Source organism: Amphibalanus amphitrite, unplaced genomic scaffold (assembly GCF_019059575.1).
Source record: "Amphibalanus amphitrite isolate SeventyFive unplaced genomic scaffold, NRLGWU_Aamphi_draft 000322F_arrow, whole genome shotgun sequence".
NCBI classification, from domain to species: domain Eukaryota; kingdom Metazoa; phylum Arthropoda; class Thecostraca; order Balanomorpha; family Balanidae; genus Amphibalanus; species Amphibalanus amphitrite.
The window spans coordinates 530,487-543,739 of record NW_024881817.1 but is presented as its reverse complement, the minus strand read 5'-3'; the positions used below and the strand labels follow the sequence as shown (position 1 = coordinate 543,739).

Genomic DNA, 13,253 nt, shown 5'->3' with positions numbered 1-13,253 from the left:
GCCAACGACGAGCAGTTCTACGAGATCATCAGCATGCCCTTCGGCCAAATGTGGATCAGCATCAATGACATCAAGGACGAGGGCGTTTACAGGGACTTGTTCAACGAGAGAAACGTCACACTGAAACCGGAATGGTATCAGCACATTTTCAACCACGTATTCGAGAGCTCGACTAGTCCAGCCTCCGACTGCGTCCTGATTGTGGAGAATCATGGGGTGATTAACAGAAGTTGCCAGCTGACGTTAGGCTACGTCTGTGAGTTCTGGTGGTAAGTTGTGCTCTGCTCATACAAAAAGGTGTCTATGGGTCTGTTCCAGTCGCACTTCCTAACACCTCTAAACTCCTCCAAGATTGCTTCCCTGTTCCAGTGGCAGCTCTAGCCCCTACAAAGCCAAGGAGGGCCCTGCTCCAACCTCCTCTATCTTGCTCTTGGAGGAGTTAACCCGCGAGTTGCTGGGGGGGGGCGTTAAACGCCCCCACTTTTTTCGCCGGGCCATAGCATAAAAACGGCGCGCCGCAGGCGCGCCAAATTTTGGGTACCTGTAGGGAATTGATTGAAGTTTATTGTGACAAAGTTTCAAAAAAATCGGTCGGAAAATTTTTGAGATATCGATGTTTTAGTGACGTCATGATTTTTGAATTTTCGACAAAAAACGGCGTATGTTAAAAAAATCATATAAAATCACAGAATAGACATACAGACATGCCGTAAACGCCATTAGACTGCCAATACCATGAACAATCAAATGGCTATCTTCGATTATTGATTATCGTTCCGCATTTTCCAAAATCTTGAACTGAATCTTGACAATTTCTCGTGACTACTTCACGACTATGATACATGCATTTCTTAATTTAAACTTTTTTAGCCAAACACGTACACATATGATAAAATGAATGTCACCATCGTGTTCTACGCCCCAAATTACCCATAAAACATGTGTCACGGGCTGCGAATATCAGTTTTGATTTTCGGGGATATGTGCCTACCCGGTTGACCTGACCTTGACCCTGACCTATGCTTGACTGACCCCTACATGGAGCTGACACTCTTGTAGGCCTTATACGATGGATTGTGCACCATTTTGACAGAGTTTATGACGAGAGGCGCCCATTGCGAAGTCCTGAAGTCCATGCTACTGAAAGGCCGATTTCAGGTGTTTGACCTGACCTTGACCCGACCTGTGACCTCAAAACTCAACTTTAAAGTACTCATCTGAAGCGTCTCGTCGCGCTCTTTCGTTTGCCGCCTCGTGCGTTTCGCTGCGCCTATTGGTTCTCGAGTTATCGGCTGGGGGCGTTTAACGCCCCCCCCCCAGCAAACGGTGGGTGGCGAAATACCCCAGCAACTGCCGGGTTAAGAGGTGTTAGGAAGTGCGACTGAAACTTGCAAGGATGCGTGGTCTGGAATTGGGCGTTCCACACAATCCCACACCTTACTTGTATAAGCTATAACACATGCACTATACAATACTCTGCAGCAAAAGCTCACTCCGCTAAACACTAAACCATTTTATCATGGCATTGCTTGAGCCTGCGACTCTGCCTGCAACCACAGAAGATTCGCGGTTTCTGATAGGTGTGGCCAATAAATGAGTGTACCGACATTGTAGTTTTCCTTTTCATCTTGCGTGAGACAGAATCATGAGATGGCTGAAGAAACGAGCATTAGGATTTAGGAATGCAATTTTTCACGACCGTTTCGCATTAGACTATGCATTATTTAACTTTAACCCTCGCCGGCCGAGGGGGGGGGGGCGGGTGCCGCCCCCCCCATAGGGTTTTTTCGCGATAGCTCCGAACACGCTGGCGATAGAGAGCTGAAACTTGGCATACCTGACCTTTGATCCAAGCCGCATCTTTTGACACCAACCGCATTTTTGGGTCAGGTCAGGTCACTGACCTATGACGTCATAAGTGAACCTCTGCACGGTCTTCAGATGTCGCAACTTCGCAACGCCCTCACTGCCAGAGGAGATGTCACAGGGAAATGAAACTTGCAGGATCTAGTATCCATTATGAGTCCCACAACTTGTATATCTCGGATTTTTCCTAAAGGTCATATGAGGTCAGGTCATTTTCGTGACCTCACCATTATAAGTCAATGGGGAAAAATGAAAACTGCTATTCTGGCGCCGGGAACGATCTCCAACTATCTCAAGCACACAGAATCGTGATTTTATGCACTCCTTGCAAGGTTAGATGCGTCACTTTTGCAATGTTGACCTTGCGTGACGTCATTTATGACGTCATCAAGGTCATATTAGTTTTTCGTCAATAACTCTTGATCAAATTGAGCTAGCGAGTCGGGAAAGTCACCAATGGACTCAGGAAGACCTGCCGAATCGAATGATATGCGACATGACCCCTTTCAACCAACTTCGTGACCTGGGGGTGCTGACCTGACCTTGACCTGAGGTCAACACCCCAAGTTGACCTGACCCGGACAAAAAGTATATCATTCGACGCGCCTGAGCGAGACAAACACGATGCTGCCAAAATCGGCGCTCTGCGGCCGTTTTTTGCGAAGCTATTCACCAAAAACTGAACCGTACCTTGGGGCACTTGACCTGACCTCAGAGGTCACCGGTTGACCTAGGACCTTAAAATCGGGTACCAATCTCTGCGTCTCGTAACGGCGCACACGCTCGTTTTTTTCCGCGACGCGCTAGCTCCACCAGGGGCGAAACGGCGAAGGGGGGGTCGTACCCGCCCCCCCCCCCTCGGCCGGCGCGTATGTAGAAAACCAATAGGTCCGGCGAGGGTTAAAAAGTCATAATCGCATCCTCCGGTGAACTCAGTTGTGCGGTGTGGTTGGGGTAGGGCGATCCACACCAGCCACATAATTTACTGAAAGCTGCTGACTGACAGCAAAAGTTATTAGCCGATCTGAACAATCAGAGAAGGGGGATTCACCGAAAAAAACATTTCGTCACATTTGCTATAAACATTTAAATAGGAACAAAAAATATCACATGACAAACAAATTATAAACAAGTGAGCAAGTGCAGCAAGCGTGCAAGTTTATCTATCGACTATCGTTATGAGCGGCCCGAGTCCCGACCCAGCCCGACCCAGCCCGACCTAGCCCGACCCGGCCCTTCCCATCCCGACCCGACCCGGCCCAGCCCGCCGACCCGGCCCGGCCCGACCCGACCCGGCCCTGCCCGGCCCGACCCGACCCGGCCCGGCCCGTCACCCCGTGACCCCGTGCCTTGAAGCTCGTCGGCCGCTCAATCGATAGACATTACTTACTTACTAGTAGACAAGCGGTCTTCTGCTTCAGATACCTGTAGATCCATTCCATCCTTTAGAACATGAATCCAACTTCTTTCGATGCATATCAGTGACCAACATGGCACGTGCCACGTGCGAGGTCAGGGATGTTAATTGCTAACGTTGTTCCACTAACGTAACGTTTTTTTTTCAGCAGCCGCTGTGCCGATTGATTTGCGGTCTTTTGTGTAGGATAGCCTCATCCCTTCTGTCAGCCATCAAGTATTCACAGACTCACCCTCGCGCTCGCTAGTTTATTGCCCCAAAAGGTGTCATACTGCCTACTGGTGACATTGACGTAGGTATGTTATGATGATAAAAATTATGATCATATTCAATATTGATAATGGTGATGATGAATGATGATGATAATGATAATGCTGCAGCTGTACCTACCTATTTGTAGAAACAAGTAGATGTCGCGGGTAACAAAAAAACTGTCAATGCGAGAGTGCAACATTTTTGGCCAGATGTTTCTTGTTCAGCTTACACAATGCAACACATCAGTGAATGAATTATGTCGAAAATCCAGAAGCAATATGCCTCTGCACTGTGTTGTTCCTGCAAGGAACAATAGCGACGCCACTGAATGTGACGGGGAATCCTCGGAGCTGATCACTGTTCCGGTTCGAACCGGTTCGGTCCGGTAGGACCCGCCGCCGGCGCTGTGCTCCCGGAGACTGCCTCGGGCTAAATCAGGGAGGTCGTTGTCGCCACACGGCCGCCGGCTCTGACCTGACACGTCTCACTGGGACAATGGCAGACGAGCCCCCAGCAACGTGCAGGGCATGCGACCGGTGATTGTTGTTTTGTGCTGGCGCACCTCTGACATGGAGTGAATATGTCTAACGGAATTACTGCTCTGGCTGATTGAGCCTGCAGCAGTAGTTTTGGCGTTTTGCAGGCTTAATTGACATCAGCTTTGAAGCCGTGAAAAAAACATATTTTCGTTTGCGCACGAATGCATTGGACTGGAGGAACTGCCGTCGGAGTATTCTGAGATAGTTCCAAACCCGTTCGAAGTGCGATAACAAGAGAATGTTGATACGATGCTGAGCCATTGTGGTCAAAATAACTCTCAAAATGGGTTACCCACAATAAGTCTCGAAAATTGACTGTAATGCTTCGAGCATCAAGCATTCTAGAAGCAAGGGTGTTTTACAATATTTGATAACGTAAGAAATAAAAATATATGCGGCTTGTGGGACCTTTGAATGTGGACAAAAGTTTGCATCTCCACTGGAATGCCGAGCCAGCCGCCAATCAGCTGGCTTCTCGGGCGTCTGCCGGTGACCTCGGCTGGCCCGCGGCGCCAGAGGTCACCCGGGTCACCCGTCTGGGCAGCGGGTGGCAGTTGGGACGACGGCGAGCAGCGGGTGCCAGCGGCGGAGGTGAGTGTGCCGACCGGGAGCGCGGGCTCCATGGGCGTAGTCTTTCTGGAAAGGAAGCTTGATGCTGAGATGGATTGAAGGATTTGCTTATGTTGTTGGTTGGTGACGCGGCAAGGCATCGAAACGGTTCTTTATTCAGCTATTTATTTTTAGATTTAATTGTTTAGCCCCACTAATAAAACATTTCAATTTCACTGATGCTGTTTTCTATGAACAGCTAAGATGGAAGTCTCTTGTAACTACATATGTGCAGTGGTCAAAGTTGAGCGCTCGAGGTGGCTGGGCTTTGGCGACAAAGGCCTTTCATGTCCACAATCCACATTTTTCTCTAGTTTTTGGCTGGCGTACTAACTATCCTGTTCACTTTCAGGTTTGCATTCTGGCGGGACGTTGTTTCTGAGGCCAACCTACATCTACCAATCAAGTAGCGATGCGTCTGCTGTCTGCCGTTCTGCTGGTGGTGCTGGCGGGGGCCGTTACAGCTGACCCTCTGAGGGGTCACGGCCTGGTTCACGGGCGCGGCCTGGGTCACGGCCTGGGTCACGGTCGCGGCCCACGGCTCGGTCTCGTCCGTCCCCGCCTTGGCCACCCTCGTGTACCCCTGCGCCGTGGGCCGGTGCACCACGGCGTGCACCATCCTGTGCACCATCCTGTGCACCATCCTGTGCACCACTCGGTGCACCAGCGTCGGCTCGGCTCTCGCCACGCTGTCCTACCGGCTCTGAAACCCGTCCGGCCCGGCTTCGGAGGCCTGCCCGTCGCTAAAGGTTAGTGGTGGGACTTTGGCACACTCAAATGCTACTAGAATTTAATGTTTTGCACCTGTTGAGACCACTGCCCGATGCGTATAACTATTGGTGCGAAATGGCTTTTTGGATTTTGTGGAACTATGTCATTTTGGTCATCCTAAACGTTGAGCAATTGACAAACGCTAAGCCATATTTTACTACATATTCATAATATAGATTCCCCTTCCAAATCATTAGAATGTAAGCTTGCCTCCGATTATGCCCGAAGTTTTTTCATGGCTGCTGAACGGCCCCTCCAGGCCTGACCTGACCTGATCTTTGTTGACCCCTCCAGGTCACCGAGGCAGCTGCCCGCCGCGCCGCCCGTTCTGCCCCCGGAAGGCGTACTCGTCCGCTCGGCCCCAGGTGTGCAAGGGCGACTTCTCGTGCAGCTACGCCGACAAGTGCTGCTACGACGCGTGCCTGGAGCTGAGGGTCTGCAAGCCGGCTCACTGAAGCGAGACGCGCTGGAAGCCGCCACTGAGCAGAGACGCGCAGGAAGCCAGGTCGCCTCCAGTGGTCTGGCTACTGATCATCCATGATCCAAGTGCGGTCCCCGGCGCTCGCTTTTCGGTGTGCGACCCGTTTCAAGAGCGGTGCCGAATGAATTTTATGGATTTGGCTGCGTGAACTTGACCATGCTCTTAGTTTTACCTATATAACAGTTTTTAAATAAATAATTGGAGCTGGTGCCTGTATGTTGGATTGCTGAATGTTGTCATTTTAGAATTTTGTATTTCCGGCTGTAGAAAGCTTTTTGCCTGGTGATGTGATCTGTTCGGCGTGCCTGTGAAAATGTGTTCCTGGATTTCGCTATAATACACTCGCTCCATGATCATTTATGTCTGAGGAGGTGAATGGATTGGTCTAAATTGTTTAGATTCGTTTTTCGCATATGTTTCGAGAGGACATCCACCCAACGTACATACAAACATATCCCGCGCGGGGCTCGGGTCTCCAGCCGAACGCGCGGGGCTGGGGGGGTAAATTTTACCCCCCCCCCCCCTGTTATCTCCCGAACTAATGGTCCGATTTGGAAAATTCAAACGCCAATCGAAAGCTCTCATCACACGAACTACTAAAAACATGTACTTAATTTAAAGTTTGAGGTCAAGGTCAAGGTCAGGTCAAGGGTACAAATTGCTAGTTTCTACAGTATCGGCCTTGCACCGTAGTTGCCGAAGAATGGAGTCATGGACTGAGACTGATCGCCCAAAACGTCTTCTTAGGCTACCAAGACAATATTCGTTGCATACAATAACATTCAGAGGTCAAGGTCAAGGTCAGGTCAGGTCAGGTCACCAAAAAACAAAATATAGAAAAGGGCATGTGCGACACATGTTTTATGGGTCATTTTACTCATAGAATTCAATAGGCACACTCAATAAGTGATATGGACCACCTCTGGATGAATTTCAGGTCGAGGTCAGGTCAAGGTCAGGTCAAGTGAGGTCAAATTTTGAAGTTGGTTGTTAAGGCCTAAAAAGGTGTCTATCTGATGCAGTTTTTCACGGCGAATCGAATGGTGCTATTTATGTTTCCGTACGAGGTCTAGAACTTCCAAAAAAGTCATTTTTCAAAAAATTTGTGTGTCGTGACGTCATAAAATTTTGAATAACTCCCACATTTTTGAACAGATTCTTCTAAAATTTGGTATGTAGGTGCACATAGACCACTTCTCTGACATATATTCCGGTTTTTTTCGATAGACTCAAAATTTTGGATTTTATAATGATTTTCCCAAAAAAGTCAGTTTTTTTAGAAAAAAAAATTAGGCCAAAATCCAAAATTTTCAAAAAACCGAGATAGCCATTTGATAGACAAAGTAAAATTACGTATAACCTTTTTTGTTACGTCTTGATTCCTTTAAAAATGAAGATGTTAGGGGCGTTTGAACTTTTGCCGTTTTTGAGGCGAAAATGGCGAACATCACGTCACTAAAACGTCAATTTCTCAAAAATTTTCCGACGGATTTCGCTCAAATTTTCAGGGAACGTGTCAAATTGATGTAACGTTAGGCGGCACGGGCGAACATCGATAGCAGCGCCTCTATCGGTCACTCGGAAAAGCTGGGCTGTAGGCGACGAAATACCGGCTGAGTTGTCACACGTTGAATAGGTTTATAGCCATCCGTCTTGTGAAAAAGTTGAACTTTTGCCTTTAATATTTCTGTAGGCAATTTTAGAAGTGTCTTCACATGGATTACAAAACCGTTTAGATTGTTGTATTCACTTCAAGCCTTTCCTATTGTTCTTGATGATGCGGGAACTATTTATAATTAGTGTTTCCAGCTTAGTAAAAGAACATACTGTGCAAACGATGAAAAAAGCATAAATGGAAGATTTTAAATGCAATTTTCTCTAACAATTAACCCGCGCACCGACGGGGGGGGCGGATATCCGCCCCCCCCCCTGAGGTTTTTCGCGAATAGCGGGAAAACCGCGGCGCGTAGCGCCGCGAAATTTGGTATGACTATTCCCTTATCAATTTTACACATGGTGTGCAAGTTTGAACCTCCTACCTTTCAAGGTCAGGTCACCAGGTCACTTTGAATGACCCAACCTCAAGTCACTTTTTTGCAACTTTGTCACCGTGCCAGAGCTACAGTAGATGTCGGAGGCCTTTGAAAGTCGCAGGATGTTATTAGGTCATTAGTAGCTACAATTTGTATATCTCGGAATTTTGATATCGGTGACCTAAGGTCAGGTCAATTTCGCGACCTCCCCATTATAAGTCAATGGGGGAAAAATCAACTCCCTGTTTTACCACTAAAACGGGTCGGAATGGCCCCATATACCATACATGACTTCATATACGATCAACCTTCACTACCTTGAGGTCAGTTTTGCTGTTGGGCAGCTGTGAGGTCATGTGACGTCATCAAAGGTCACCAAAGGTTTTTGGCCAATAACTCCGTACAGGAACAAGATACAGACGCGTGGATGGTCTCATTGTGTTCAGCTCGTCAAGACGCATCGAATGATATACATGATGACCTCGAGGTCACGTGACCTGAGGTCAACCTTTGACCTTGACCTTTCGAGGTCAACATATATATCATTCGATGCGGATTGACGAGAGGATCACGATGATGCCCTTAGTTTGTTTCTATCTTGACTAATTCGAAAGTTATTCGAGAAAAACTCTCCATATTTAGCGCCGCCATTTTGACTTTTTCGACCCCTGTGACGTCATCATTGACCTGACCTGAAAATGACCTTAGTAAAAATTGTAGATCTTGACCGTGCGTATCCGATGCCGTTTACCGCTTGTCACTATCTTGCTTCGTTCTCGAGATCTCAGGGGGGGGGCGGTCATCCGCCCCCCCCCCCGTCGGTACTAAGTTGGCGCAGACCCCCGTCGGTGCGCGGGTTAATGGTAAATTCTATACATATCAAAGAAAGGGTGCATGCTGGCTGATAATTTAAAGTTCTTGGGGCCAGTTGCTTTCTTCTTTTCTTACGTCGCCCCAATGGCCGCGAATACACTTGTGATAACGCCTATCGAGAAAAGGTACTGAAAGTTTGGCGGCGCTGCGCGCCGCCGTTTTTGAGATATCGCAAAAATTCGCGAGGGGGGGTAAAATTTACCCCCCCCCCAGCCCGGCGCGGGATATGGGAAGCGATAAAAACCGCCAGCAATTAACCCGCGCCCCACTGGGGTCTGCGTATAACACGCCCTTCCGGGGGGGGGGGAGCTTTTCATAGCCCCCCCTCCTAACTCCGAAACTACCGGGCCGATCGTCAAAATTCAAACGGCGTCTGATAGCCCCGGAAAAACTGTCGAGCGAAACCTAATTTCATTGACCTCGAGGTCACCGATGACGTCACAGGTCAGGTCAAAGTAAAAATTGTTAGCATTTTGGCTTCTTCACGTTTTGGGCTCTGGCCGCCGTCTTACAAGTCAGATCAGGCTCATTTTTGGTTCACACACTCAAGAACAGATGCTCTAGATACTCTGAGGGTACCGAACTTGTACTTTGATTTTCAGGTCAAGGTCAGGTCATCACAGGTCACGAAAATATATCAACCGTCGGTCACGTGACGCATGTTTTATGGTCCATTTGGGTCAGAGCTTTCGAATTTGATGTCGTCTGTGTCATTCGAGGTCATTTTGAGTCAAATTTAGCTCAGGTCAGGTCACTTTCAGGTCAAAAAGGTCAAATTTGAAGTTAAAATTTTTCAACAAAAAAGGTGTATGTTTGATGCAGTTTGAGCTCAGGAACACGATGGTGCTATTTATATTGGCGTACGATGTCAAATTCATGCTGAAAAATAGATTTGAAAAATTAATAATGGTTAATTTTTGCAATATTGCGTATAACTTGGCCATTTTTGAAGATATTTAGCTAAAACTTGCTAGAGTTATAGTTCGTTTTTCTTAAGTTTGCCCCTCACTGTAAACGTCTCTTTGAACACAGCACGAGAATTGCTAGCTGAATTACTGAGAAAACTGGTTAGCGCACATTGTATTGTAGATATGAATAATATTTTCAAAAATAAGTTTTTAACACCGACGATTTGACGTTATGTTAAGCGCCGTGCAATTTATTTATTAGTTCAGACATAATTCCTGAGGAATCGTCTATCCCTGTGGGCCTGTAGGTATTGGCAAGTACGATTTACGAGTCTGTGAAATAGTAAATAAATTTGATGAAATTGATCGTCTGTGAATTCTTGTCAAATCAGTGTGCGCCAACCAGTTTTCTCAGTAATTCAGCTAGCAATTCTCGTGCTATGTTCAAAAAGACGTTTACAGTGAGGGGCAAACTTAAGAAAAACGAACTATAGTCATAATAAAGCGTTCTATCACATATTAACCGGTTTTTTCGAAAAGTCAAAAAAAATGTTGAAAAGAAATGTAAAAATATAAATTTTGAAATTTATTATTAAAATTTTTCAAAATTTTCAAAATTTCGAAAATTCGAGATAACAGTTTGATAGCGCAGTCTATTCTGAGTCCTCTCATGCAAAGAAATTGGATCTAGCTTAAAAACTGAGCTCTTGGGAGCGATTGCCGTGGTTCAATGTTTTGCGTCGAAATCGGCCGAACATGACGTCACTCTGACGTCATTTCCGGCCGACCTATGGTAGGTACGAAGTTGAAATTTTAACACAAGGTGTCAAATTGATGCAGCCGAAGGTACTGAAAGTTTGGCGTCGATACGTCAAGCGGTTTGGAAGTTATTGCAAAAAAACGGGAGGGGGGTTATAAATAGCCCCCCCCCCCAGTGGGGCGCGGGTTAAAATCCGGACTAATGCATGATTATTTGACTAATATAGAAGAGTTAATCGCCACGGAACATAAATATCAGCAATTCATGCCTTGATCGCTTGCCTGTCTGTGAGCTGTCAACAGAAATGATGGGGGAGGGAAGCTTCGATGGCCCTCGCCGGATCAGTCTGTTTCATACGTTCGATCCGGCCGAGGGGAGGGGTTGTTGAACTATCCTTGTTACGTTCCGCTCCCATCTGAGATAAAGCGTCGCGGTAGAATATGCGCATGAGACTTAATGAGACGCAGCGGCTGGTACATTTGACCCGCGCACCGACTTAGTGCGCACCGACTTAGTGGTTCTGCGCCAACTTAGAACCGACGGGGGGGGCGGATGACCGCCCCCCTGAGATCTCGAGAACGAAGCAAGATAGCTCGACAAGCGGTAAACGGCATGGGCTACGCACGGATAAGGTCTACAGTTTTTACAAGGGTCATTTTCAGGTCAGGTCAAAGATGACGCCACAGGGGCCAAAAAAGTCAAAACGGCGGCGCTAGATATGGAGAGTTTTTCTCGAATAACTTTCGAACTAGTCAAGATAGAAACAAATAAGGGCCTCATCGTGATCCTCTCGTCCATCCGCATCGAATGATATATATGCTGACCTCGAAAGGTCAAGGTCAAAGGTTGACCTCAGGTCACGTGACCTCGAGGTCATCATGGGTATCATTCGATGCGCCTTGACGAGCTGAACACAATGAGACCATCCGCACGGCTGTATCTTGTTCCTGTACGGAGTTGTTGGCAAAAAAACCTTTGGTGACCTTTGATGACGTCACATGACCTTACAGCTGCCCAACAGCAAAACAGACCTCAAGGTAGTGAAGGCTGATCGTATATGAAGTCACGTATAAACCAGCAATAGCAAGATTGTTTTATTGCAGGGATCCCATAGCAAAGTTTAGCATCAACACTGCCATAGACTTCTTATATAGAGAAGTCTGTGACACTGCATAAGTTTTAGATTAGGCACCTATCATATTTTATTTGTCTCCTACGGATGCTTGCAATGGTGAAATCAGCTGTACTTCGTGGAATCCTCACTTCTTACCAGGAAACCTCGCTCCTCGGCCTCGAGTGCCGCAGCCCACGCATGCCTACAAGAGCAGTCGTTTACATGCGCTGGTTGAACTCACACGTCATCGATAATTTGGTCGTACGCTGCATTTCAACAGGGACGGGGCCGACCTGGGTAAAGCCAGACGGAAATTTCCAACAGGGAAGTGGAAAACAACTCCCAAATGGTGGCGCCAGAGGAGGCGAAGGGTTCAAAGCGGCGGATTAGTTACCTGCCGGTGAGACTCTGGAATGTTGTGATCAGACCGAGGGGTCCCGGCGGGGCGGGGCCTGCCTGGGGAGCCCGGGGGGACAGGGAGGGGAGCCCGGGGGGACAGGGAGGCGGGCCCGAGGGGACCGGGGGAGGCCGAGGGGACCGGGGGTCCAGGGACCGGCAGTCGGAGGGCCAGTGTGCAGACTGAGACCCGGCCGCTGTGTGGAACGGTCAGAGCTGAGCAGCCGGGATAGTTCTACCTTCGGTTCGTCACAGACCGTCGCCTGCCAGGTGAGGTTCCAGGTGAGTTCGGTTGACAAGGTTAGAGTTGACGAGGTGATCAGCCACGATGATGCTCAATGGCAGATCCGTTTGCAATGTGCTGGTATGTATGTAACTTAAAGTGTTTGTAATGTGTTTATGATTTTTAAAACGAAGGATGTTAGGTATGACACCAAATTATAGGGGGAATAGGAATAAAAATAGGTACCTACCTAGTTCCACCTATTTAATATTTTTTTTCGCAATTTCGGGAAAAATATTGGCAGTAGATGCACCAGACCAGCTGAGCACATAAGACTGTAATACCGAACGCTAAATCTGGAGAGTCCAATCGTTGCTAATTACACGGCTTAATTTGCCTACTTAGGCCGGGGGATCCAGGGCGTCTGTTTTCCTGAGGGTACATTTTTGAATTTGCGTCAGAAAATCCAGATTGAGATGAGTTCAGTAATGCGGAAAATTTCAAGTTCATAACTTTACCAGGGGCGGCTCCAGAGCACTGGGAATTGGGGGGTCCTATTCGTGAAGCGAGTCATTTTGGCGAAGATCACGATGCTGATGTATTATAACTGTATGCAACTGCACCAGTTTTACGAACAGTGAATGAAAGGTATCATGTGATAACATATACAAAGTTATTTGCATCCTCTTTTGACACGTTTTTGCTATAATAGGCGGATCCAGGCGTCCAAAAAGGGGGGGTTATGTTTTACTTCCCAACATAGGTGCCCTGACACCGCCTATGCATGACCAATACAATTGTAGTCGTTCTCTCATAAGAAAATTGTAACATAACAAGACCATTGCCACCCTTTTTAGAAACAGTACCAACAAAAACCTTATTAACTATGCTTTTTGTGTTCCCCCAATCTCAATGATCTGTATCCGCCTATGATTTTTGAATATGCATATTTTTAGGATCCATGTAAATTCCTTGTTCATTCTCTATCGATCGGCAAAAGTTGCGTTA

At 47.3% G+C, this 13,253-nt stretch overlaps 1 protein-coding gene across 1 annotated transcript; it reads left to right on the top strand.

Annotated features, from left to right (window-relative positions):
- The first annotated feature begins 4,014 nt into the window (after nt 1-4,014).
- Nucleotides 4,015-6,294, top strand: LOC122388434. Its single transcript, XM_043379502.1, has 3 exons — nt 4,015-4,668; nt 5,039-5,435; nt 5,752-6,294. Exons 2-3 carry the CDS (start codon nt 5,099-5,101, stop codon nt 5,910-5,912), a joined length of 498 nt encoding a protein of 165 aa, XP_043235437.1. The 5' UTR covers nt 4,015-4,668; nt 5,039-5,098; the 3' UTR covers nt 5,913-6,294.
- Nucleotides 6,295-13,253: the final 6,959 nt, after the last annotated feature.